General features: G+C 36.1%; 1 protein-coding gene across 2 annotated transcripts; it reads left to right on the forward strand.

The window, feature by feature from the left end:
* The first annotated feature begins 5973 nt into the window (after window positions 1-5973).
* On the forward strand, window positions 5974-15258 carry LOC114257668 (dihydrolipoyl dehydrogenase 2, chloroplastic-like). 2 transcript variants are annotated; one of them, XM_082894351.1, is made up of 13 exons: window positions 5974-6290; window positions 8027-8120; window positions 8472-8585; window positions 9690-9749; window positions 9831-9906; window positions 10161-10227; window positions 10304-10334; window positions 12693-12760; window positions 12886-13110; window positions 13270-13519; window positions 14022-14080; window positions 14362-14467; window positions 14918-15258. In XM_082894351.1, the coding sequence occupies exons 2-5, from the start codon at window positions 8064-8066 to the stop codon at window positions 9831-9833; spliced, it is 234 nt and encodes a 77-aa protein (XP_082750477.1). In that variant the 5' UTR covers window positions 5974-6290; window positions 8027-8063; the 3' UTR covers window positions 9834-9906; window positions 10161-10227; window positions 10304-10334; window positions 12693-12760; window positions 12886-13110; window positions 13270-13519; window positions 14022-14080; window positions 14362-14467; window positions 14918-15258. The 2 variants fall into 2 exon arrangements, with proteins under 2 accessions (XP_082750477.1, XP_082750478.1); XM_082894352.1 differs by lacking the exon at window positions 10304-10334.
* Window positions 15259-27622: the final 12364 nt, after the last annotated feature.

A 27622-nucleotide genomic window follows, 5' to 3' on the forward strand; every position in this document is an offset into this window, starting at 1 on the left:
TCGCATAAGGGATAGACTGCTCGAGCAGTAATTCCTACGCTCAAGCGAAAAACAAAAATTCTTAGAATCTCAGTCTACAGAGCAAAATACTAAATGACCTAAAAGATCGCTCGAGCGCTTATTGTTGCACTCGAGTGAACTTAATTTTTTAACAATGTTACATAATTTGTACCTAACTTGGGCAAAAAACCTCAAGTTATAATTTGATTCTCAGCAAATCTAAGTAACTCTCATCACAACACTTTGACAACCTTTCAACTTGTTTGAATTTGCCCGAGTGAACTCCATAATTTTGAGCTTAATTTTTTAATATTAAAAAATAAAAAAACTAAATAATAGTATATATATATATATTAAATATAAATAAGGTAAGGAAAGCAAAACTTGTCCCTGCCCCATGAAAGAAATGGCTATCTCTAGTGATAATGACAATTCCTTATTGTTTTAGATGCATACAAATATAAAGCGATCCCTTCCACCTACAAAGCTAGCTAGTGGAGAACATGTGACACATCTAATGATGTACATCTCTAAGAATGACACATCATAACAAAATTACGATTGTTGCAATGAAAATTACAAATGTTTATAATATCTTACGCTAATTTGTGATATATGTCATAAATGACGAAAATTTTACATTTTATTGTGAGTATACTTGTTACGAATAGCTACTTTGTTACATTGAAATATATAGCTATATTTTTTATGATGAGAAAATATGTCATTTTATAATTTTGGGCCAATTACACTAACAGTCCTTATAGTTTAGGACTCATGTCACTTTAATCCCTAACTTTTCAATTGTGACACATTTAATTCTAAATTTTAAATTTTGCTCTAAATAAGGACAATTAAAGTTACCATTGCTCAATTTCAAGGCAAAATCGTCAATTTGATAAAATATAAACTAATTTGATAAAAATAAATGTCAAAAAAATATTTTAAAATTATTTCTACTCACCAAAGATAAAGTTATGTAAAACTGATAATCTTTTACATATTTTTTTTAACCAAATTAATTTTTATTATGTATTTGGATGATAATCATGTAATAGGTTGATGTTTTTCGATGGTTATCATATAATAGATGGTTGTATTTGTTGTTAACAAATATTTTTAGACACTACAAGAAAATACACCTTTGGCGACTAAATTTTTAGTCGCCAAAGGTCCTTTTTTAGTCGCCAAAGGTCGAATTTTCACTTTTCCCGACAAAAACTTTTAGTCGCCACTGTTGTCGCGAATTCATGGTCGCCCATTCCTTTGGCGACTAAAAACCTGTTAGTCGCCAATTCACAGGTCTTTAGCGACGAAACAAATTGTCGCCAAATGCAATTCCATTTTTTGAAATTATACATTTAGCGACTAAATTTTTAGTCGCCAATAGTGATTTTTTTTTATTTATTATTTAAACATTTCCCGACTAAGCTTTTCGTCGCCAAAAGGTATACCTTTCGGCGACCAACGCCTTTAGTCGCCAAAACCATATTTCACAAAAAAAAAAAAAAAATTGCCTCTGCTAGATGTCCCAAGGTTCGAACTTGTGTTCCCAACACTTGCACCCCACTACGCCTTTACCAACACTTGCTCCCCCACTACGCCACTCCCAAATCACATGAATATTATTGCAACAAATATTATTTATATACTATATTCACTGGTATTAATACAAAATTGTATATATGAAAATAATTTTTTTTATTTAATATATTTTATGTAAAAAATAAAATGTTTACAAAAAAAATAGGGTAAGCACTTTTGGCGACTAAATCTGAATTTTAGTCGCCAATACTCCATTTTTTGGCTACTAATTTCTTTTCTGTCGCTAAAACAGTTACAACCCGCCTAAGGCTAGCACATTTGGCGACTAAACTCAATTTTGGTCGCCAAAACCTCTACTTTGGGCGACTAAAATGCATTTTAGTCGGCAATTCTTGACCTTTAGCTACTATTTTTTTTTTGTAGCCAAAAAACGTCACTTTCAGTGACTAAATTGTTTTTAGTCGGCAAAACTGCTATAATCAGCGACTAAACTTGTTTTTTGTCGCCAAAACCATAACTTTTCGCTACTAAATTATTTTAGTCGCCAAAAACAGTGACTTTTGGCTACTAAACAAACTTTAGTCGCTAAAAACCCTATATTCGGCGACTAAACTTCCTTTTAGTCGCTAAAACCCTGCTTTTCGGCGACTAAACTCTTTTAGTCGCTAAAACCCTTATGTTCGGCGACTAATTCCATTTTAGTCGCCATTTCATGCACTTTCAGCGACGAATTTTTTTTTTTTAGTCGCCATTTGTGTTTTTTGTTGTAGTGAGATGATTACCATGTAATTGATAGTTATTAGATTTTTAATGTGTAATCGATATATTTAATATATGAAATGTTTTTAATTTTGAATTTTTTGATTTATTAGATTGGTTTAATAATAATATCAAAGTTGTTGTCATATTTAAATTTGGAAAAGTAGAAATTAATTTAATGAAAATAGAAAAATTTCATATATTAAAAGATTTATCAATTTTACATAATTTTATCTTTTGTGGATAGAAATAATTTTAAAAATTTGAAAAATATTTTTTTGACATTTATTTTTATCAAATTAGTTTATATTTTGTCAAATTAACGACTTTGCTCTTGAAATTGAGCAATAGTATCTTCAATTGTCCTTATTTGGAACAAGATTCAAAATTGAGGGTCAAATTTATCATAATTGAAAAGTCAGGAACCAAAGTAACATAAGCTCCAAATTATAGGGCGAATTATAGGGACTATTAGTATAATTCGCCCTATAATTTTTATTACAAAAATGTACGATATTATTATGTAAGGCATACTATATACACCAATTTAAAAGATAGTATCATTTGCCCCATCAATATGCGTGTATATATATATTATAGCAGTGTTATTTCAATTATAGAGGCTCCAGAACCTCCGATGCTTCATCCTAAAATTTTCATTATTGTGATTTTAAATATTTTAGAAATTTTCTATGGCTTACTTATTGTATTAATTATTTAAAAGTAATGATTATCATGTTATTTCCATACCACCTTTCCTAAAATAAAAATATTACTATGATTTTACCATGTTCATTCGGATAATTATTATTTATAATAGGAAAATTTTCATATTCCTTGTAGGTATTGATTTTTAACATCACAATCAAACTAGATCTCCTAACCAAAATCTAAGGAACTTAGCCGTAGAGTAAACAAAACCCAATTCCTGCACACAAGAATTCAATGAAGCTCGTCTACCCCGATGGCACTTCGACGATAAATTCAATCAACTTATCTCTCAAATATATCAAAATAAGTAAACAATACACAGGCTAAATGCATACCATAAACTCACAGGGGTGCCTTTGTAATGCCCTGAAATAAATTCAATAACCCATCTACAAGATTAATAAATGACAACAATACGAAGGTAATTACATTCGATTAAATTCCAATGAAGTTTGCAAAAGAATAACATATGTGGATATACATTCAAAAGTCTATTCCTGAATCTATAGCATATGTTACACAACAGAATGAACTTCAAGCAAAAGAAACGCCCTAAAGGCTTACAATTTTTCAACACATCACATTGGATTTAAAAAATTTTAGAAGAAAATTTTAGTGAACATCCATTAAAACTATGGCAACGTAGTCTACGTTATTGTAGTTTAAAATTGAAAGACCCTAGTGTTATCATTAGAGAAGACCAATGATCTATACTAGACAAGGTATAGATGAATTTGATATTCAACTCCAGGAACTTTTAGACAAAAATTTAATCGAAGAAACTAAAAGCCCTCACTCTAGTCCAGCTTTTATGGTAAGAAATTATGCTGAAATTGAAAGAGGAAAAGCCCAAATGGTAGTCAACTATAAACGGCTAAATGAAAATTTAGAATTTGATAGATATTTTATTCCACAAAAAGATGTTTTGATTAACTTAACCAAAGGATAAAAAAATCTTTAGCAAATTTGATTGTAAAAGTGGATTTTGGCAAATTCAATTGACTGAAGAGTCAAAAAAATTGACAACTCACTACAAGAATTCACACATTTACCGACCACTTTTGCCGACCAAAAAAATTTTGGTCGCAAAAAAATGATATTTGGCGACCAAATATTAATTAGTCTCGAATGATCATTATTTTTGGCGACCAAATATTATTGGTCGCAGAAGATTATATTTTGGCGACCAAAAAATGAGTTGGTCGCAGAAAGTGATATGCTTTTGCCGACCAACTCCAAACTTGGTCGCGGAAGGTTACATATTTTTTGGCGACCAAAAATTTGGTCGCCAAAAACTTATTTTCAGCAACCAAAAAAAATTAGTCGCCAAATTAGTACATTTAGCGACTAATATTTTAGTCACCGTTGATTGAAATTTGGCGACTAAAAAAATTTATCGGCAAAGATACCTTTTCTGCGACTAATATAGTCTTTGGTCGCAAAAAATTTGGGAGGGAAATTTGAAAGGTGGGGGTGGGAATTGAAAGCCGTGGCTCCCAAGATCAAAAAATAAAAAAAATCAAAACCCCGACTCTCAAGATCAATCTATAGCCAATGGTTCTAATCATAAAGGAAGAACAAGCATGCCGTTAGTGGCATGGGTTAGTGAGAGAAGCTCTTCCATTCTTTGGAATTCCTAAAATTACACGGTTTCAATAGCTCATTGATGTCGATGGAGTCTCCATAGTTTACCAAAGGGGTTTCGTCTAGGGCTAAGGATGTAGTTAGGGATTCGAAATCACCAGCGTTATTTGGTTTGGGGCAAACTGAATCGGGGTTTGAGCTTAGAGCAAAGGGAATCGAAAATTTCCTCTGACGAGGTTCCTTCGATTAGTGTTAATAGACTGACGATGGGGGGGTCAAGGGAGTCTTAGCCCTAGTTCGAGGTCGTTCGCTGCTTCTATGGAGGGCCTTCGATCAGAAATTGTTGCGATGGATGCTCTTGGTCCTGATGAGCGAGGTTCAACTAGAGGTAGGGTTTTAAATCGGGGTTCGGATGTGGTAATTTCTCAGTCAAACAGACAGATACTCTCTCTATATAGCTTTTATTGAGTTCTTCTAGGGTTTCATTTTTTTCAACCCGCGAATCAGCTAGGGATCTCTGTGCTCAAGAATCCCTAGTTCTGTTCAGCTTCCATACCATTCCGCCATGGACTCGTCCGATTCAATTCAATTTGATATTTATGAGATTTATAGACAATATCATGGTAAGTTACCGATTCTATTTCAACCCATTTAATGTTTTTTTTTTAAATTTTTTATTTTTATTTTTATTTTATTTGTTTGATTTAATTGTTCGGTGACAATCGATGTTTGTTTTGAATTAAAGCTCAAGCTTCGGAGCTTATACATGTAATCTTTGATGATGATTGAATAATAAATATTCGAATGCATCTTATCCGAGATTTGCACTTAGTTATTGCCATAGTGAAACAATTCTGTTTTTGGGTTGGTGTGATTGTTGAAAACAAGATACGATTTTGAGCAATAAAGACCATCTATTTAGAAGGAAGGATGTACTGGATTTAAGTAAAACACACTAATGATTTAACAAAACGATTAAGAAGAATGTTGGTTCTGTTTATAGGAAAATCAATGGAATTCTTTTTTTTATGATTTAATAAATTTGTACAAATCTAGCCATAGATGGAGATGATTAATGAGAAATGATTTTTGTTGTCAACCCTTAGTAATTGTGATAATAGGCTTTCTTAGATTGAATTGTTTAAGTTGATCAAGAAATTAGTCAAATATTTAGAGCTTGACTGTACATTTAAGAAGTTTGAATGGTGTGCATGTTGTTTCCTTTTATATGTAGGACAAATTCGCATTCATCATTATGTGTAGGGAATGTTTATCCTGAATTGGCTATATTGATGCCTATGACACTTAGTATTCTTTGCCTCAATAAGAATTTATAATTCTATGCAGTGAAATGGGTGCACTAAAGACACTCAATAAATTAATAATATAGCATGTACATGTAGTAGTTTATAAGAAATAATGATGTTTGATGCATAAGTTTTTCTGAACACTGCATCTTACATGATTACTGTGTCACTCAATCAATCCTATTTAGTTTATGTGCACCTGTCGTCCATGGGTATCTCTTTTGATAGATTCAATTTATAGCCGTCTTTTGCAGACATTACATCAGGTGCACATGCTTGTGGGGAGGAAGGCCACAGACCATGTGATGAATCACAGAAAGGCAATTTATCAAGAGAGGCATTGAGTCATCTCTTGAAATTGGTGGAGTCAAGGGTGCATACAAGGTATGTCTGTGCAACATTGTGGAAACATGGAGGCTGATGAAGCTCAAAATTTAAAGTTGGACAGTTTAGGTGTGGTTTGACCAACTCAAGTTTCAAATGAGTTTTACAGGTTCAATTACTTTGGATTCATGATAGTTGATTTGAGTTCTCTGGTTAGGCTTGCATCTTACATGATTTATTTACTTTAAACACTGCATCTTACATGATTTATTTCATGTGATACAACCCCCCCCCCAATTACTTTGAAGTTTGATGGAATTTTTTGAATATTTATTTTTCTTTTCTTTTTGGCAGTAGGGAAAATTTAGCTTCAGCGTGAAGAAAATTTATAGTTTTTATTTTAAACATACAACTAGCCAGTATTTATTGGGGGGGGGGGGGGTTGTATCACATGAAATAAATGTGTGAAGTTTCTACAGGATGTGGATTCAACTCATACGACTAATACAAATTTGTGGTTTCAACATACAGTATACTGTGCTGCATAATATGCGTACTAGCTTGCTCACAGCTCTATTTTGGAGACGATGTTATTGCGAAGAAATACATGTCAAATATGTCAAGAGATGAAGGGGAAATTTTATAATTTACAGAAGAAATTTGAGAGAACAAATTTTATTTTATTTTATTTTCTGAAAAGGCAGAATGGATTTTGTTAAAATGCAAAAGTAAGTGCTACAATTTAAGGAATTTGAGAATATATGAGAGTACTAACCAATCTTTGAGGCATCATTGTTGTCTTTGTGAAGATTTTTTCACCCAAAAATTTTGGACAAGTGAAAGGATTAGTGAGAGTATGACATATCAAGCCAAATGCTTATCATGTGAAATATAGAGTTGAAAGACTTATTCTCATGTCTTTTGAACCTTAAAATTCAACTTTGAAAGACGGGTCATTGAGGTTGGATTTACTCTTTAAAACATTAGTTTCATCCATTTGTTTCAATAACCCATGCTTTGCTATGTCATAAGTATGAGACACCATACTACATAAATTGTTTGTAGAGAGTGCTAAGTAACTTGTGTGTAATTCACCTAGAAACTGACCATACTACATATATAGGAGATGTATCTGTTTCCACCTAGTGTAAAATTTTTATTTTACAACGGTCACATAACTTGTGTGTAATTCAATGGTTTGACACCCCACCAGTAATTCTATGGTTTGACACGTGACCAATGTTTTCATTAGGAGTTCACAGCCTTCATCAAATTCAATTGGAAGATGATTTGGGGAATCTGTTAGATCTGAGATTTCTGATTCAAAATTATGTTTGAGATTTGAAATTTCTTATTCAAAAACATATGTTTCAGATCTGAGATTTATCATTCAAAAATATATGTTTAAGATTCGAAATTTCTCATTCAAAAATATTTGTTTGAGATTTGAATTTTTTCATTCGAAACAATACCTTTTAGTTATTATTATTATTATTTTATTTTTTTTGTTATCAATTCATGCTATATTCATTGAAAAAGTGTAATAAATTATTGACCAGGGACAACTAGATGGTATGATGATCTCCTTATCTGTGTCAAAACAAACAAACCAAATCCCAAATCTCAATCTAAAATCCATAACCCTTTCAACAAAAATACAGAGCAGAGTCATTGAGTCAACAATCCAAAACAGGGGAAGACTGTAATTTAAACCCATAATGTAGTTTTTAAGTGTTTTGTGGTACAATAGAATCTTGTTAAGATGTGTTTCAAGTGTTGTATTGGTTTTTCTGCAGATCAATGTGGTGACACAGCGAGGTTTTGTTCTAGTAGATGAGGGGTTTTGTTCTAGTAGATGAGTGTATCCTGCCAGTGCACAAGGGATTTTTGGTATGTGGTTATTACCTTGTTATTTGCTACTTCAGGCTATATGCTTACATTTTACACCTATTGCATATTTAGTGTTGCTCTCTTCATATAGTTGTTGAACAAGTCAATGGAAAAGATCACATGCTCAACCATTTGGGCATTCCAGCAGCTTGTTTCACTCACCCAGAAATTAGTATGGTTGGACTCACAGATTCCAATTCCCATACCAAACCCACAAATAGAATAAAATAAATAAGAAGGGATGTGTGCATTTTTATTCTCTTTTGTTCTTATTGGGTAGTGAAATAAAAAAGTTTACCCATCATATTCTTGTAATTTACCTCTAGTTGACTAACATCTAAAATTTTGCAGCCTCAAGAGAGGGAGAGAGCTGAAATAGAGGGGTTTGAAATAAGTGTTGCCAAGACAAGTTTTAAGGCTAACACAAAGGCTCTAGCAGAAAATGAAGGGGAGGGACTGGCTAAGGTTATATTTTTTAACCTTCTTGTTCTCTATAATGCCAGCCTTGTAATATGGGGAAACTAACAGATTCTCTTCGCCGTATGTTATTGATTAATTTATTTTGAAAAGTGACTCGACAATTTCATGTTTCTGCATAACTGCTTTGTGTTTGTTTTCTTTTTTCTCATTGTCTCATTCATTTTTCTGTTCTTATTGACAAGTTCTGTGTCTTGGCCAAGTGTGAAGATGTTCTTGCACAAATTTGTAATTGTTAGCAAAGATTAAACATGCAAAAAAGAGACGAGAAGAGCTCTATTAATGCATTCTGTCATTGTATTCCACATGTTATTAGTATCACCTTCCAAACTCCTTGTTATTAGTATATCATCAAATAAATACTTCTACTTTCTAACTTTTTAGGTTCTGCCATCAAGTCCATGGGTTTTCAGTATCTTTTTTGGTTGGTGTTGCCCTTTAATGTATATATCCAGTATTGCTAGCCTATTATTGCTTAATCTTCCATATATAATACAAGAACTTAACCCTATTAAAAGTGAAGCCAAAACACTAAACTACCCTCAAATATAAATGTAGTATGTCACCCGCTATTCACGAAAATTTCTTTTCTACTATGTTCTAGAGTCGATAAAATATATATGGGGAACTACTGAACTCAATCACTTGCTGCAATGAAATTATAATCTGGGAATTGACTCAATGAACAGATCATAGATTTTAAGTTCAAAACCCTTGCTCAGTCCCAATTTGACCGGAATAGATCTACTAATTCTTTGGTTTCGAGTAGTAGGACGGATCTTGAACTAAAAATACACCCTAAAAGCTAAAAAAAAAAGGTTTTTATTTCTCATCTGGGCTGACAACTATTGTAATTGCAACACAATTCCCCCTGTTGCTTGCAGATTACTCCTTAGACATGTGTTCGTCAAATGTTAAGAAGTGTCTAACGAGTGTCATTGATGTCTAATATGATTTCCAACCCAACACACCACTTTCTTAGAAGTGTTGGTGTTCCTAGATGAAGAATGTGACGGTGATTTTTGCATATGGTTCATGTGTTATAGATTATAACCATGCCATTTACATATTCGTGATTCTGATGTGTAGCAGTGGGTTGTTCAAGCGTTAAATGTAGATAGTGGTGCTAATCATTCTGCAGAAGGTGTTAAGGTAACTGAAGTCATCTGTCATATCAGCCGTTTCATATATTTTCTGCGCTATTTGAAACATGAAATTCGTTATTATTTGCAGTAGCAACCTGCTTTTCACAAGAAGCAGTTTGTGGCGTTTGTGAAGAAGTACATTAAGCCACTCTCCGCCACCTCTGGTAACCCATCAAACATGTTTATTTGTTACTTACTTTTATTTATTTTCAAAATATTTTTATACACCAAGCAAGTTTTTTTGTTTTTTACAAAAGAAAAACTTTATTCTTGTTACAAAAAAACAAGAAATTGACACCGTTATCCACCAACTAAATTTGTGACTTTCTTGCATGAATTCACATGGTTAACTTAAATTCAATGTAGTACTTTAATAATATCTATGGTAATTGATATAATTGTTTTTTTGGGTATGGAGGAGGAAGCGTTGGGTTGATGGGTCTAATCTCCCAAGCTGTCTATGATGGTGGCCGCCACGTCTTAGGGTAATTTCTCTCTCTCTCTCTCTCTCTCTCTCTCTCTCTTCTCCTCTCATAAACTCCATTATTTATTTTTTTGCAGAGTGATTCCAAAAACTCTTATGCCCAGAGAGGTAATTCACTGCACTTGTTTCCTCATAATTTCAATTGAAACTGACTTCATTGAAATTCTTTAGCCTTTTGTTTTTGTTTTTATTTCAGTGTATGTGCTCATTCAACATTCATCCCAAAAAAAGTTAGATGACTAAAGTGTTTTGGAAAATGCTAATGGTAATCTAAAGGGCTGTAAATAATATTGGTAGATGTATAAAATATCTATAAAGTGTAGAAAAATATTTTAAAATATGTAGAAGTTGTATTATTGAGATTTTAAATTTTTTGATATTTTTTTTAACAATTCATTAAGTTGTGATTAGCATGACTCAATAGTCAAAGTATATTCTCTTTACAGTTTCTTTAGAATGAAAGTGACAGAACGTCAGGGAAATAAAAACAATATTAACGTTGTAAATTACTTTTTAATCTAATAATACCCCTTGACATTGATTCTGGTATTTCATCAAACTGAAGTTCCTCTATGATCTATTCACTGATTCTATTTACAACCTAAAACACATAACAAAAACACAACAAACATCTCTATAATGTTAGTAAGCAGGGGAACTGATGAACAAATATTGAAGTCAGTTCCTAACTTGTCCATCATCGTGGACAAAGAAAATGGAATGCTCTCTAGGATCCATCTGCTAAAACTTTATTACCAACAAATAATGAAGTTCATATTTACAAAATTGACAAGAAAATTCAAAATCATGTATGTGTAATTAAATATATGTCTGTGCATGTGCTGCACAGAAAGACGTACATTAACCTTGTTTCCTAGGAGAAGCAGAAAATGAAATTCAGACATTTTTTCAAGAGAGAACCAAAGAAGTAGAGCCTAGTAAACAATAAATTCCAGAATTTATGCCTATTGTTCTGTTCACAAAAGGAAGCAAAAGTGATGAGACTTGAGAGTCATCTCTTACCTATGCTGTGCTCCAAAATTTAGGCCACCATGATGGATACCGGTTCGAGAAAGCCATGTGAAATGTACAGCTCTTCTTTGCTTGATAAAGAAATGTAGTTCACTGCAAGATAGGCAAAAATGAACTTCATTTTCAAAATACGAGAATATGATTATGAGAACAATATATCATAATATGATTATGATTATGAACTTCATTTTCATTTATCTACTAATATACTTATTTTTGTTCTTTTTCTGGTCTCTCTCCCCTTTTCTGCTGGGTTTAGAAACCCTGCAGCTTATCAGTTTTGAAAGTCTCCTTTATCTCAGTGGCATAGTTTATAATCCATCGACAATCCTTTGCAAATCCATATCATCATTTTCAAAAACTTGTCTTGCTTCTAAGCTTCTTACATGCCAGAATATAATCACAAACAGGGTATTCCAGGGGATGTTAAATGCACTGCTTCTTTGGAACACCCCCAAAAACTGCTATTATCTTGAAGGTTTTTAGTAAGCTTCTGGACCAGGGGTTTGGTCATTTCATTTATAGGCTTGTTGAAGTGAACCCTAATTTCAAGGGCTTTAGGACATTCCCTGCTGTGTAGAGGGGACTTGCTTTTCACTTGTTACCTGCATTTAGGATAAGGTATCATCAGTCTTCTTTCCTGCCAACTCTCATCTGGTTAGTTACCAGTCTACCAGTCTACCATGTTGAGTTCTGAATAAGATATACTTCATTCCATGGCTTGGGTATGTCCAGAGAGGGCACGTTCCCCCAACCCATGGAATGATCTAAAAGTCTGCAGATTATTTAACTTCATTTCACAAATGGATGATCTAAAGGTCTGCAGATTATTTAACTTCATTTCATCTCTTTGTTTCAGCATCTCTGTATATATGTTTTTTATTTATATTTTTTTTAGTACGTCTATATTATGTTTGTGCATGAATATATTTAGTTCAAGTGGAATTATTTTTGAATAATATGTTGATACCACACATACAATAGGAATTGCCCAAGGGGAAGTGGTTCTGTTGCATGGACTGCAACAGGGTTCATTCTGCTTTACAAAATCTGGTAGTTAGTGGAGAACAAAAGTTACAGGACTCTCTGCTGAGCATTATAAAGAAGAAGCTGGAGGAGAAAGGTTCCGAGAGTAGTGCTGATGTTGATGTAATATGGTGTACTTATTCCCTGTTATTTCTTATTTGTTAAAGTGGAGTCATTTTCTGAAACTACTGTTGCACCATGTAAATCTGTTTTGCTTGTTGTCATCAATTTATGGATTTCAGCCATTGAGATTTTCACGTATCAACTGAGTTAATGTTGGGGACAGTTGGTAGCTGCTGTTTTTCTAGGCCTTCCATGATTTTAGTTGATGTTTCACTGTCTTGAACATGAAAGAAATAATGTCACAGGAGCACTAATAAGTTCTTTTATTTCATGGTTGGACTTTAGGATCAGTTTGACCCGATAGCAGATTCAAACACAATCCGTAATGATCTTATTCCTCACATGGTTTATGGGTGAGTTTTAAAATTCTCTTTCTGATCTTTTGTGTTTTATCTTTGACTTTGTTCTTAGCCTTTGTGGGTGTTGGTACGAGTTACATGGAATTTGCATGTCACAATTACTTTAAATGTTTCTGCAGGAGGAACGTGAAGTTATTCTTGGCGAAGATGGAAAGAAAGAATGGGTTGGAGGAGAAGATATTATAGCTGTAGCCTATGATGTCCCCATACCAGGATATAAAACTAAAACCACTATTAACCTTCGGTTGTGGTCCACAAAAGTTGCACCAGAAAATTTAGATTAGCGTGCTTTTAATGCTGGAGAGCATGCTAAAGCATATGAGGCACTAAAAAAGGTTGAAAAGGTCTGGATTCATATTTGTCTGGCATTTCATTCCCTATTGATAGAATGTTCTTTGCATTTCTTCACTTAACTTTCATGAGTTCCAGTGTGAATAAAATTACTTACTAATGATTACTGCAACCCTGCATTTTTATTAAATTTTCTATGTTTTATACCCTAGAGATGAGTCAAATGAGGGCAAGACTCTAAGGTTGAAGCAACAGTATACACTTTGCTCTGCTTCTCTCCAAGATATTATTGCACGATTTGAGACGAGATCTAGTGAACCAGTGAACTGGGATACCTTTCCCAACAAGGTTGCAGTACAAATGAATGATACTCACCCAACACTCTGCATCCCGGAGCTGAAATCTCATATTGATGGACGTGAAAGGTTTGAGCTGGAAGGAAGCTTGGGAGATAACTAAAAGGTACCTTCTTCATGGCTGTAGCTTTGATTTGACATTATGTAATAGTATACGTGTTAACTTTCTTTGCATTGTTTTACTGAACTCACATGCACCTGTGTTCTAAATCCTTCTTAGACAACATCGAATTGAACTGCCATTTTCCATTGAGTTTTCTTGTGCCCTTCAGTTAGCTTTTACTTGTTCAGTCTGTTAATAGGGGTCTGGGAGGGGTGGACTGTATACAGACCAAACCTCTGACCATTATGTACATAGTGGCTGCCCTCTAATTCGAATCCACAACCTCAAGGTTGTTTGGCTGAATGTTAACCACTCAAGCAGTGGGCTGCCCTTACAGTGTCTGCTTAATATGGTTGTAATTGCATAATTCCCTTAAAATGTTTGTAACCAGTGGGCTGCCCTTGCTGTAAATGGTGTTGCTGAGATTCACAGTGAGATAGTGAAAAGGGAAGTTCTTATGCTTAGCCATATATGTGTAATCTCACCAAATTAGCTTCTACTTCAGATATTTGAATGGAGCTTGCAAAACCAAGGTAAAATTCTTTGGTCAAGAAATTGCAACAGGTACTTGAATTGCTTAACCCTTCAATGTTATGGTAACCTTATCGTTTATTTAGGCTTACTATTAGTTGAAATTTTAATAGAGTCAAGATTGATGGAAGGTGTGGTTTTAATTCTTAAGTGAAGCCCATTGTCAAATCTGTGCCTTTTGTTTTTTGGGACAGTCATATTGTGAAAGTACAGAAACAACCCTGCCACTTATATCTTGCTGCATGTGACTCTTTCAATACATATATGGGTATGAATAAGGAGCTTTGGTAACCTGAGTCGATTCCATTATGTAGGTTCTGTAATCGTGATAACTCTGAACATAGACATGAAATGGCTTTAGATGTTAATGGGAAGAGACTGCTAGCAACATCTGGTTCAGTGAGAGCACCCATCTATCAGGTAAATCTTGATTTCCCATTACATCTCTCTCTCCTATCTCTAAAATCAATGGTTGTTAGAATCTTGCGATTCACAATTCGATTTATACAATTCGATACGAGTTTTATCCAAAACAATCCGATTTGAGTTGTTGAATCTCAAATTAAGTAAATCATACGATTTCATTGGTGCGGTTACACAACGGCCACATTAGTCAATCGTGACAGAATATCTACGAAGGTAAAGACATTTTTTAGTTCCTAGTGCATTGTCCCGCAGTCTTGATGGCTGTGCCACTGCCATCCTTCTCACATGGGTTGATACTGCAACGAGAGAGGGGTTGCTGGACACAGTCAAAATTGTTGTGAATTTAGCAATTTGCTTCCTGAATTATTTTATTATTTGAACTACTTCTATCTAAAGCAAGTAATGGAAGGCTAACTTTGCACAAATCCTGATTTTGTGGAACAGGGGTAGTCTATACCGCCTCATCCATAGGGCAGATGCTGGTGAAGTTTACCTTGTTGACGCGTACGACAAAGAGAGATTTGCAGAGGCCAGAAAGGAGTTGGATGCCCTACATAAAAAAGAACAACAATACTCAACCTTGTTAACACCAGATGTTCTTTTTTTTTAAATTGATGTTGATTATGTTAAATTTTTGTTGGAATGAATTGTTTTTTGGTTTTTGGGGTTTAGAATAGGGTTTTGTGAATCGTTCCTTGTTTTTGGAATCAATGTTGCTGCTACTGAGTTATGTGTTGAAACTTGGATATAGAAAATTTTATAATAAAACCTGTTTTGATTATGAATTCGTCTTGTTTTGATTATGAATTCGCTAAATATACAGGTGTATTATTTTCTTGCTTTGGCGACCAATTTATTAGTCGCGGCATCCAAAATAAATTTTTTTCACAAAAAATGATAATTGCCGACCAAGAGTTTTGGTCGCAAAAAATACATCTATTGCCGACCAAAACAGCTTTTGGTCGTGGAAACTCACTTTTGCCGACCAAAAGTTTTGGTCGCGAAAAGTAACAAATGGCGACCAAATTTTTTGGTCGCAAATGTGATAATTGGCGACCAAAAAATTTGGTCGCGAACTGTGATAATTGGCAACCAAACTTTTTGGTCGCGAAATGTGAGAATTGGCGACTAAGAAATTTGGTCGGGAAAATATCACTTTCCGCGACCAAAGTGTTTTAGCGACAAAATAAATTAGTCGCGGTAATTAAATATTTAGCGACCAAAAATTTAGTCGGCAAATCCAACTTTTGCCGACTAACGAAAATTTTGGTCGCGAATTACTTTTGCCGACCCTCAATTGGCGACCAAACTAGCGACCAAAAATTTTGGTCGCGAATAACTTTTGCCGACCAAAAATAGACTTTTAGCGACCAATTTTTTTGTTGCTAAAAGTGTTAATTCTTGTAGTGACTTTCAGTACACCTAGGGACATTACCACTGGAATGTTATGCCTTTTGGGTTAAATATTGCACCACAGGTATTTTAACGGTGGATTGATACAATTTTTAAGGATCTTAAAGATTGCTGTGTAGTTATATTGATGATATACTTATCTTCTCTAAAGCCAATGAGGAGCATAAGAAACATTTAAAATTATTTTGTGAAAAATTCCAAAAACATGGAATTATTTTGTCACCAAAAAAGATTGAACTAGAAAAAGAATCAATTGAATTTTTGGGAATAATTTTATATCAGAAAGGTTTAAAATTACAAGAATATATTTTGTCCAAAGTACGAGATTTTCCTGATACTCTTGAAAATATAACACAATTACAGAGTTTATTAGGCATTTTAAATTATGGACGAAATTTTATCAAAAACCTTTCAAAAATAGAAATTCCTTGGTTAACCAAATTAAGAAAAAACGTTATTTTTGAATGGACAGCAGAAGATATTGCTTTAATTAAACAAATTAAAGAAAATGTTAAAACTTTACCAGATGTTTATCTTCCTAAAACATGTGATAAATTAATTTTAGAAACAGATGCCTCAGAAGCATGTTAGGAATGTATTCTTAAAGCTATACCAGTAATTTATGGCATGATAAAGAGATACCTTTATCAGAAAATGGGATTAGACCAAGAAAAAATTCAAAACCCATAAAATTACAAGAAGAAGAATTAATTTGCGGATATAATTCTGGAACATTTAAACCAAATGAACAGAAATATATTATTTTCGTAAAAAAATTACTTGCAATAAAATTGGCAATAAAGAGTTTTCATATTTATTTAACCCCAGAAAAATTTATTGTACGCACCGATAATAAGGTAGTAACAGATTTCTTGATCAATAAAAAACCTATTGAACAAGGAAGAAGATTAGCCTGGTATAATAAAATTTATGAATATAATTTTGAAGTAGAACATCTTAAAGGTACTAACAATTTTCTTGCAGATTTTCTTAGCAGAAATTGTTTCAGAAAATTAAATTGCTAAACAAGTAAATTTAATTTTTGCAAAAGACCTCTAGACTAAGAGGAAACAATGGATAAGGGTAAACAGCCCGCTCAAGGAGATCGGGTGACAATTGCTAAAACGACAATCCCCAGAGAAGAAAAAGTTTATGTTGTGTTTGTAGGAAGATAACCTGGAATTTATGCAGACTGGAACGAAGCCAATCTGCAAGTTTGTGGATATTCCGGAGCGAGCTATAAAGTATATGATAGCATGAATAAAGCTAAAAAAGCTTTCTACAGTGCACCCGCTATGCCAGTTTATCAAAAGAATTTTTGTCAAATGAGAACTAACCCAGTTCCAGCTAATATTCAGACATCTAGACCAGATGAATCTGAAATAAAGATTTTTTTAATCCTGGTATATCCAGAGAAATTTATACGGAACTCAATGGAGTTTGGAAAACTCACATTGTAGACAACAAAGTGAAATTTCGAAAACATATGGGAGTTCTAGCCAACAAATTAGCTGAGCAAACAGCTAAATTAAAAGATTTGCAAAATCTTTGTTTTAATATTCTTAAACAAATGAATTGGAATGAATATTTTAATTTTGAAAAAATAAACAATTTTCTTCAACTATCAGACCTCATATCAGATGAGTTTTCTGATCCAGTTTTTGAACAAATAAAAAGAATTTGTCTTTTTGAAAAAATCAGAACTTTGCTTCCAAAAGAAATTTTTATGTTAGTTAAAAATCGAGTTGAAGATCATCATGATAAGATTAGACAAATCTTAGAACGATCTTATGATAAATTAAATTTGAAAGATGGAATTCCCAAAATAACCATCATGGCAAACCATGACATGTGATTTTTTGAGGATATAGATTGGGGAATAACTAATCAAGTTATTTTTCAAATTTAAGATCCAATCCAATGGATAGATTATCCAATGATCATCAAAGCAATGCTCTCATGGATAGTAAAAGGCTTTCGATGGAGCAAATATTTTACTTTCTGGATCTCCAGCACTGTTGGTTGGCGAGAACGAGAACATTTTTTCCAACCATACCAGATTTGGTATCTTAAAGAAACTGAAGATTTTGAATTTGAAGATGATTATTTAGATGAAGATCACCGGAGAGAGCGATTGGAAAATATCCAAAAACTTTCTTTGACAGAATATTGGATAGACAGTCTAATATCTGTTTCGCAAGCAGTGTCCAACATCTATGGCTCAGCAAAATTGCCATTCATGATTACAGATGGTAGAATATTATTTGTAACTCATTTTCCCATAACATATCAAAGGTCTCCTACACAAATTAATGAGGCTTTTGACATGTTAATAAATCTCAAAAGGAGAAATAATTTGGATCTTCCGTTGGAACTAGCCATGACCGCGGATGATGTAGAACATTTTCGGAATGAGCAATACAGCCAAGATCCGGATTCCCCTCCATCAGAGACTGATGACGAATATCACAATCTCATCAACAAGATAGAAGCATAGTGAACCCCACTATCAAATGTAGTTGTCTCCTGATCGACTCCAACCTTATCCAGGACACGTGGAGCAACCTACATTATTCGGCGGCAAGTGATCAGCCACATCATTTCAGCTGACGCTACATGACAAAGCAGCTCAGCCAAAGCTTATCTACAACAGTCTATCTCTTTGAAAACTGGGGAGGGTAGACAGTGTGTATCAGTGTATATAATTGTAAAAACTGTAGCAAAGAGCAAATAATTGTAGTCCTTCTTTTGTATTTATTTTTGTCTCTTTGTATTTACTTTTAGGTAGACTTTTCAAAAAGCCTATGACTAGGCTTACCTAAAGAGTTAGAAATTTTGCAACTTTTGGACGTAAAGTCTGGCAAAGTTAGATATGTTAGATATGGAGTTAGATAGGCATTAAGTTATTTTTTGTTTGTATTCACCCCTTGTAAGTCTATATATTGGCCTTTATGCCAACATAATGAAGCATGTAAATTCTCTTCATATTCTCTCCATCTTTGAGCTTCATTCTTGGTCTCTAATTTCTCTACCTTAATTCCATAACTCCACCATAATTCCATAATAAAAATAGTAAAAAAACTCCTTTCCTTTTTAGTTTGTAATTGGTATTAGAGCTATGGCAACATAGAGAAATATATGGAAAATCCAATGCACTTAAAGCCCTAGGCTTGTTCGAATAAATACAACCAAAATACACCAAATAAAGCTCTTGTTTCAAAGTCCTTCTAAGTTATTGCCTTAGCGGATGCATATCATCAGCACCTAAAAATGATTTTCCCATATAGGGTAAGCCAAAGCCTACTAGAAATAATCCAACACAATATATGAATCTTAACAAATATATAAGGTTGAAATGCATATGGAATGCCAGTGACAAAACACTTTATATCTCTTTCAAACCATGTATTGCCAAGTTTATATTACCATTCATGAAACATGTCCTTTTAATAGAAAACCAGATTGTGCATACAACTTTGTGAATCTCTAGGTATGTGTCTGCAAGTAGGCTATATAAGTACTACTAATTTGTCATTTTTACTGGTATTAACTAGAATCGACACCTATCCGCCCGGGTTTCTGGCCTTTCACCAAGGACACACAGGCCAGCTTAACATTGTAACGACACCCTCTACCCAAATTCACCAAGTATTCACCATTTGTCTCAAAACAATAAACATTTTCAATGTGATAATATGCAACAATGCCTAATACAAATGGATGAGAAAATAGTTCCAATTTACTTAGTTCTCATGCAATTTCTAAAACAATCATATCTATCCTCCATCGATATCCAAAAATAGATATCTCTAGACACTAATAAATTTTCATAAAGGTAAACTTTCAAAATTCCAAGATGTGAGTGGTAATATGTATCCAACTCTACCATCTTCATCAACACTAACCCAATTTCATAATTTTAACATCATTTCCATTTGTCAATACAAAATCAACATTTGAGATTTCCAGGACAAAGCCCTCTTTCCTTTATAAACCATTTTTCTAGATAAACCCATGGTTTCATTATATCTCACTTGTACACATCTATCCACAACCATTTCCAATAAACCGTTTGAAAGCCGCTCCTTTTGATTTCGAACCAAAATCCAAGATTGTTCAAAAATCTATTTCTTTCACAACGTGATTTTATATGAACAAATAGTTAAGTTAAAACTCATAAGAAAGTACGAAGAATCCCTATCTCAAGCTTAGAATGTGGAAGAGAAGAACTCAAAAAAACTCAACATCAACGAAACCACGAGCACTTTAATCAAAAGAAAGCCCTTGAGGCGATCTACAATCTATTTGAAAGGGCCAAGATGAGAAGATACCTCTAAGTAAATAGATCTGAAGATCTAGATCAGAAAAGTTGAGTTTTGAGAGAAAATGGGAAGTTACGGGTTAGAGAGAGAGAGAGAGAGAAGGAAAATTGAATGAGAATGGTATGTTTGGGGTCTATTTATCGTGGTAATATAATGGCCCTAAAAAAAAAAAAAAAAAAAAAAAAAAAAAGAGAGAAGAAGAAGAACAAGTAAAACCCCCAAAAAATAGGGCCCAAAATCGAACCAAAAATCTTGAAATAACTCACAGGGGTCGACCCTCGCAACAGTGGTGGCGACCCTCAGGAAGAAAAGTTGAGACACTAATCTTTTGCAACAAACAAAGGGCGACCCTCGAAATCAGTTGTGTCAACCCTATTTTTCAGTAGGCAACCCAAAACAAAACAGCAACCCTCAGAACCCATGTTGTCAACCTTTTATTTCAGTATGTGACCCAGGACAAAGCTGTGATGGAAGGGTCGACCCCACCAAGATTGGTATCGAGCCTAGAGGCCAATCACAAGGTAGGTGTCGATACCACCAAGACTACTGTTGACCCCAAATTTCAGTATCTACACCAAGAGCACAACAACAAGGTTGTATCGACACTACCACGGCTGGTGTCAACCCCTAAAGCATAACAAAACAAAGAAGAGAAGGAAGAGTTGACACCACCAAGGATGGTTTTGACCCTCAAGCCAGAATCTAACAAGAGAGAAGTAAAGGATGCCCGTTATGGATATGGTTTCTTGGGTTTGAAAGCAATAAATGGGTCAAGTCTAAGCTCATATTGCAATAACCTCTCCCCTCAAGGAATTTCGTCCCCAAAATTTTAAATCAACAACAAAACCATGTTTAAATCAATTACAACAATGATAGCGCTTCAATTTCATCACCAGGACCCATCCACTGATCATTCATTCTCACCATCTTGGTAAACATGTTCTCATTTCTGAATATACAATTCACATTTCCAAAACTTATACAGTGTTTATATTACATTAACATGACAAGATTTTCAATACAAGTTCAAACATCAGCAAATAGGTCCAAATATTTCTCACGAACTTCTGCCTCACATTCCTAAGTTGTTTCCTCAACCCCATGATGTTTTCACAACACCTTCACCAATGAAATTGTCCTGTCATGCAAGACTTGGTCTCGAGTATCTAAAACTCTAACTGGTCTCTCCTTTTACGAGGCATCCTCGTCTACCTCTAGCTCCATCTAATCCAACACGTATGATGGATCCAACTTATACTTCCAGAGCATATAGATATAAAACACATCGTGAACTCTAGAAAGCTATGGTGGCAAGGCCAATTGGTAAGCTACTTCCCCAATCCGCTCTAGGATCTCAAAAGGCTGGATAAATCTAGGAGACAACTTTCCACTCTTCCCAAACCTCATTAAACCTCGTCTAATTGATATCTTCAAGAAGACATGATCTCATACCTCAAAGGATAACAGTTTGCTCCTACGGTCGGCATAGCTCTTCTGACGACTCTGGGCCATACCCAGCCTCTTATGAATAAGCGCAACCCTCTCCATCATTTTCCGGACTAACTCAGGACTTAACATAGGTGCATCACCCACGTTAGCCCAACACACAGGAGATCTACACGGCCGGCCATACAAGGCCTCAAACGGTGCCATACCAATACTCGACTGGAAACTATTGTTATAAATGAACTCCACTGTGGGAAAATGCCTCTCCCACAACCTCTTAAAGTCCAGAACACAACTCCAAAGCATATCGTCAAGGATTTGGGTGGTACGCTCTGACTGCCCGTCAGTCTGAGGGTGATAAGCGGTGTTGAACGGAAACTTAGTGCCCAAGGCATTCTATAGACTCTGCTACAACCGGGTCATAAAATGCAGATCTCTATCCGAAACAATACTGACTGGGACCCTATGAAGTCGAACAATGTCCCTAATATAAAGGTCAGTGAGACAATCTACCGAGTGACTTGTGCACGTAGGTACAAAGTACGCTGACTTGGTCAACTGATCAACTATCACCCAAATGGCATCATTACCTCATTGAGTTCTCGGAAGGCCCACAACAAAATCCATTGTAACATGCTTCCACTTCCACTCGGCTATAGGCAAGGGTTGCAACAAACCCGTTAGCCTCTGATGTTCAGCCTTCACTTGTTGACAAGTAAGGCACCTCAAACAAACATGCGTACATCATTCTTCATTCCTTTCCACTAAAACTGGTGGCTAAGGTCGTGATACATCATTGTGCCTCCTAGATATACCACAAGGCGTGCATGGTGGAACTTTAGGAGTACCTCCTCTAGACATGACTCCGGCATGAAAAGACAGTGAAGGTATCTAACACTCGAGTCAAAATACGCGTTTAAGCCCTTCTCTAGCTTCTCACTAGATATCTTCTCCTGAAGGGTTTCTACCTGAAGGTCAACGCTATGTGCTTATATAACTTGACTCACAAGTGTAGGTTGTGCAACTACCAAAAACAAAGGTGCCGGTTCAACGGACTCGCCAAGATGCAAGTCAAACTCGCCAATCGCACCCAACATCTCTCATTCCTGGATGACAATACTAGCTACACTGCTAATGGTTTTTCCACTCAGGGCATCGGCCACTACATTGGCTTTTGCTGGATGATAGTGCAACTCAAAACCATAATCTTTCTTAAATTTCATCCACCTCCTTTGCCTCAGTTTCAAATCTTTTTGTGAAAATAAAAACTTCAAACTCTTATGATTAGAAAAGACCTCAAATCTCTCACCATACAAGTAATGTCTCCAAATCTTCATAGCAAAGATCATAGCTGCTAGTTCTAAGTCGTGCGTGGGATAGTTTCTCTCGTGTGTTTTCAACTGCCACCAATCATAAGCTACTACCTTCCCCTCCAACATCAAGGCACAACCCAAACTATCTCGAGATGTATAGCGATCCCGGTTGTCCCTTTACTGCTCTGTTGTATTTCAGACTCGGTTCCGTGATGTTGGTGGTGGTACATCTTGTTGTCATCCTTTAATTCCACTTGATTGAGTTTTAGGATGTATGGGGCAGAGTTGTTACAGGTTGGTTAGGCTATGGTTTCAATTCTTTGTTGCCCAGTTTTTAGGAGGTCCGCTCAAGCGGGTCTTATTGCGCTCGAGCAGAGATTACGTGCTCCCAATTTTTCGTGTCCCTGCAAAACTTCTGCAGGTGTGGTTTTTATGCTCGAGCGAGTTTGTTTATGCTCGAGCGGTGGCGCTCGAGTGGGTACTTTGGCGTTCGAGCGGGTAGTACCTTTTCGGTGTAAGTTCTGGGAGGGGGGAATCTATGCCCGAGTGGACTGGTTTTCGCGCTCGAGCGGATGTGCTTTATTCTTGTGTCTTGGCACTCGAGCGGAGATTTTTGCGCTCGAGCGGACCTAGTTTTTGTTCTTAACGCTCGAGCGTTGTGTTTTCCGCTCGAGCGGGAATGTCGCATATCAGTTGGCTATGGGACAGTTTTAAATCACTTTTCTTATTCTTTCTCTCTCTTACTTTTCCAAAAACACCATTGTTGAGCTTCTCACTCTAGAGCTCTACCTTCTCTCTAGGTATTGATCTAGTAGGAGTGATTTCCTCACCTTTGGCCTTTACAATAAAGTTGTTGATCGTCGAGGGTTATCTTTTGATCCGAAAAGTTCGTGGTTTGGAGCATTTTCGTTTCCGTCATCTTCTTGGTTGGGTGTCATTCTTTGAGGTAGGGATAACCTACTCCTCACTATGGGTTTTGTCTTTAAATTTTAGCATTTTGAGATGTTGGGGTTGGTTTGGTAATTTTGTGAAAGTTTGGGGCTTTTGTGTAGATTTACAAAAGTTGGGGTTTTAGCTATATAAAACCTAGATGCATGTTTGGCATGGAAAAGTGAAATTAATGTTAAAACATTAATGAAAATGGAACCTAAGGATTGTAATGTTAATTATGAAAAATGCCCTAATTACATTGGTTAATTAATTCGCATAATTAATTATGAGGAATGAGAAATTGATTTGGAAATGTATGGAATTAAAAGGTGTAGTTGGATTATTTATCACTTACTTGGTTGAAATGTTGATTATATATCCATTGTTGCATTTATTTTCTGTATAGAAATAACTGCTTTGGGCTATCGGTGGAGGATAGTCTTGATTGTTGTAGATAATGCATGATGATTAGGCAAACTGAAACTAATCACTGGAATATGTCATTGAGTATGACGGTTGAAAGAATACATTAAATTTATGTATTGTGTGATGATGTGTATAATTATTGTTTATATGCATTGTGTCGTGTTTGAGGAGATAGGGGATGTACTCCACGGTTTAGGGGAAGATAGGGGATGGACCTCTAAACCGGATGTTGTTAGGAGAAGATAGGGGATGGACTCTATAGATAGAGCTCATATGCTTATCTAGTAATGTGTTGACATAGCTCATATGCTTGTCTTTGGAAGTGTGATAGTGCTCTTATGCATATCTATGGAAGTGATGATATAGCTTGTATGCTTATCTGTTGATGTGTTGATATAGCTAGTACACTTATCTAATATGAATTGGGAAGAAGTTTAATATGAGTTACTATCTCATATAAGTTGTTTGGCCAGGTTCTGAGTCTTGGTTATAAATTGAGAATTGAAAAGAATTGGAAAATGGATTGTAACATGGATTTGTATGTCATGAAACCGTAAAGTGTGATAAGGGAAAGTATCAGTGTTGGCCATCTATCTACTGCTAATCTTTTAGTCATTGTTCATATTTGGTTTAGTGTATTTCTACTGGGCTGTGGCTCACCCTATATGGGAATATCATTTTCAGGTACAGGTAGCATGCCACCTCCAAGGACGTAGCTTGGGAGGCTAGAGGCGGGCAGACTTTTGTTGTTTAGTTTCTTTGATGTATTACATGTATATTCAAGCCAAGGGCTTAATGTGTAAATGAGTTAGCACTCTTTTGTTGTAACCAAGTGTTAACTTGGAAAGCTGTAAGCCTTTAGGGCATTTGCTTTTGTCGTTAACATGTAATACTTTTTGGTAATGGAACTCTGATGAATAGAAGAATGTGGAGCTTTTATATATCAATGCATGTGTATATTGATGGGTTTAATGTTATTATTTTGAGGGCGTTACAACTTGGTATCAGAGCGTACCGGGTTCGAATACTTTGGGTACGTGGGAAGTGATTAGTATCACAATGGGTTTGTCTCGCTTGATAGAGACTTAAGTGTAGTGTCATATGCTATGTGTTTAAATTGATAACATGCTTATGTGTTTATATGGGTATGGGATTTAATTTCTAGGATGTTGATTGGATCCTTGGGCTTCTGGGAGTCTTGTTGGAAAAGCACTTGATCAATATCGTTTCTAACCGGAACTCTAGTAACGCCTCGGGACTATCATTATCCGCAAATGAAATTCGTAAGTGCTTATGTGTTTATGTGCTTGCGTGGAATGAATTACAATTGTCCATGCCTTTGGACGTGAGTGTTTAGTTTCAGCACATTTATGAATGTGCTAACGTTCTGAGCTACCTTTATTAGGATGTCAGGATGAGGACGCGGTAGGCGTGGCAGGCGTGGTAGGTAGGAGATGCCGTTACCGGAGGAGGTTCCAGCAGTGCAGGAGGGAGTTGGTCAGGCCAATGTGGCCGAACCAGTGGGTCAGTAGGCTATGAGTGCCTTGGCACGAGAGATAGCAGGAGCTTTGGGTATTCTTAGAGCTAAGAATCAGGTTGCTGAGGCAGGGCCTTCTTTCTTGAAGAGGGAGTTCTTCCGGTCTAATCCGGACGAGTTTGTTGGAGATCCGAAGGAACCACTGAAGGCTGACGAGTGGTTAGAACAAATGAGTAAGATGTTCGAGATGCTTGGTGTAGACACCTCATTTTTGACCGACCTTGAGACTCAGACGTCACCAGTTGAGCGCTTGGTGATATTGCATATTGTGCTCGTTCAGAAGTTTCAGAGTCTCGGCTGCGAGCCTTGCCTCCGGACTTCCGGACTCTTTTGTGCTTTGCCTCGGTTTGCGAACCAGGCTCTGTTTTCTTTGTTTTCTCTTCGCGAAGGGAGGGAGAGGTCTCGTAGACCATCTCTCAGTGGCCGTAGGCTACGTTTCGTGGTCGTAGGCCATTTTGCCCGTTTGGAGTCTGGTTCCCGGTTTTTTGGAATCGTTGGCAGTGTGCCTCGGTTCGGGACCCGCTTAACCATCTCCGTTTGTTCCGATTTTTGGCATACTTCTTATTTGCTCCCTTTTGAGGGACATTGTGGCCCGGAAAACCGACTTCGTGGTCGAACGCCACTCCCGGTGCTTAACAGCCAGTTTTCGGGGCCTGAACTGCGCGTTTCGGCCCCCGAACCTTCGTTTTGCATCAGTTTTGGTTCATTTTTGGCAGGGACCTCTGTTTCATTGGTAAGAAGGCCGTAGAAGGGTGGGAGGCCAGTAATTGTTCTGTCAGCCAACTTTATCCCTTCGTCGCCCTCCGTCGCCCGATTTTTCCCACTTCAAAGCCAATGTTGAACACCCTTGGGCCATTTTCTTGAACCCTAAACCACATATTTGTGATGTACACATCTGGGAGGCCACCAATATTTGGTGGTCGGCTAGTAATCCTTTCTGACCCTTTTGAACCCCTCCTAAAAGTGGGTTATTCTCTCTCCTGGTTCACTATTTCTAGTGTTTAACCACAGGGTTGTGTTGTGCACACATCAGAGGCTCTCTATTTGTGGTGGCCGGCCATTAATCACACTTGAACCTTTTGACCCTTGGCCGGCCGGCCATGGGAGGTAGCCGGCCGGCCACCTGCAGTCCCAATAACTGGCCGGCCAGAATCCTTACATCAGCTACAGTGCAAATATGAATCTGTTTTCCCCCCAGATTGTGTATCCGGGGGGTGCATTTTTAGGGGGAAACATGATTGTTTTCCCTCCATTTTCCCCCTCTTTTTGCCTATATAACAGGAGATCCAACTCGGTTATTAGGGTTACAAAACTTCTCCCCTAAGCCCTTGCCTTGTATCTCTCTTTCTCTATACTCCCAAGCTCAAAACCTCTCAAGTCCAACACCCTTCTCTACACCACCACCTAGCACCATACCTCCAACCTCCATTGCAGCCATTTGAAGTTGTTTTCCAGAGCCTAGGAGTGCTGCAACTCAAGCCAAGGAGCTGCCAAAGACAAGTCTTCAAGGGTGAGCTTCCATTTTCCCTTTTCTACCCTTTTCTTGATCTATTTGTAAGTCATTCTTGCTTGCTGTTTAGTGATCCGACGCTAAATGGAACTAGGCTTATTTTGAGCCAATTTTCATGTTTGTTTAAGGGCCTCTCACTGTTTGAGGCCTGCTTGTTGCACTTGCTTCATTATCCCTCTTGTATGCCTATTACTTGTGTAGTATTTTTGGCCTACGTGTAGACTGTTTTGAGGCATGTCATGAACTGAAAAG

Source organism: Camellia sinensis, chromosome 11 (assembly GCF_055761805.1).
Source record: "Camellia sinensis isolate YWXY chromosome 11, ASM5576180v1, whole genome shotgun sequence".
Lineage (NCBI taxonomy): Eukaryota > Viridiplantae > Streptophyta > Magnoliopsida > Ericales > Theaceae > Camellia > Camellia sinensis.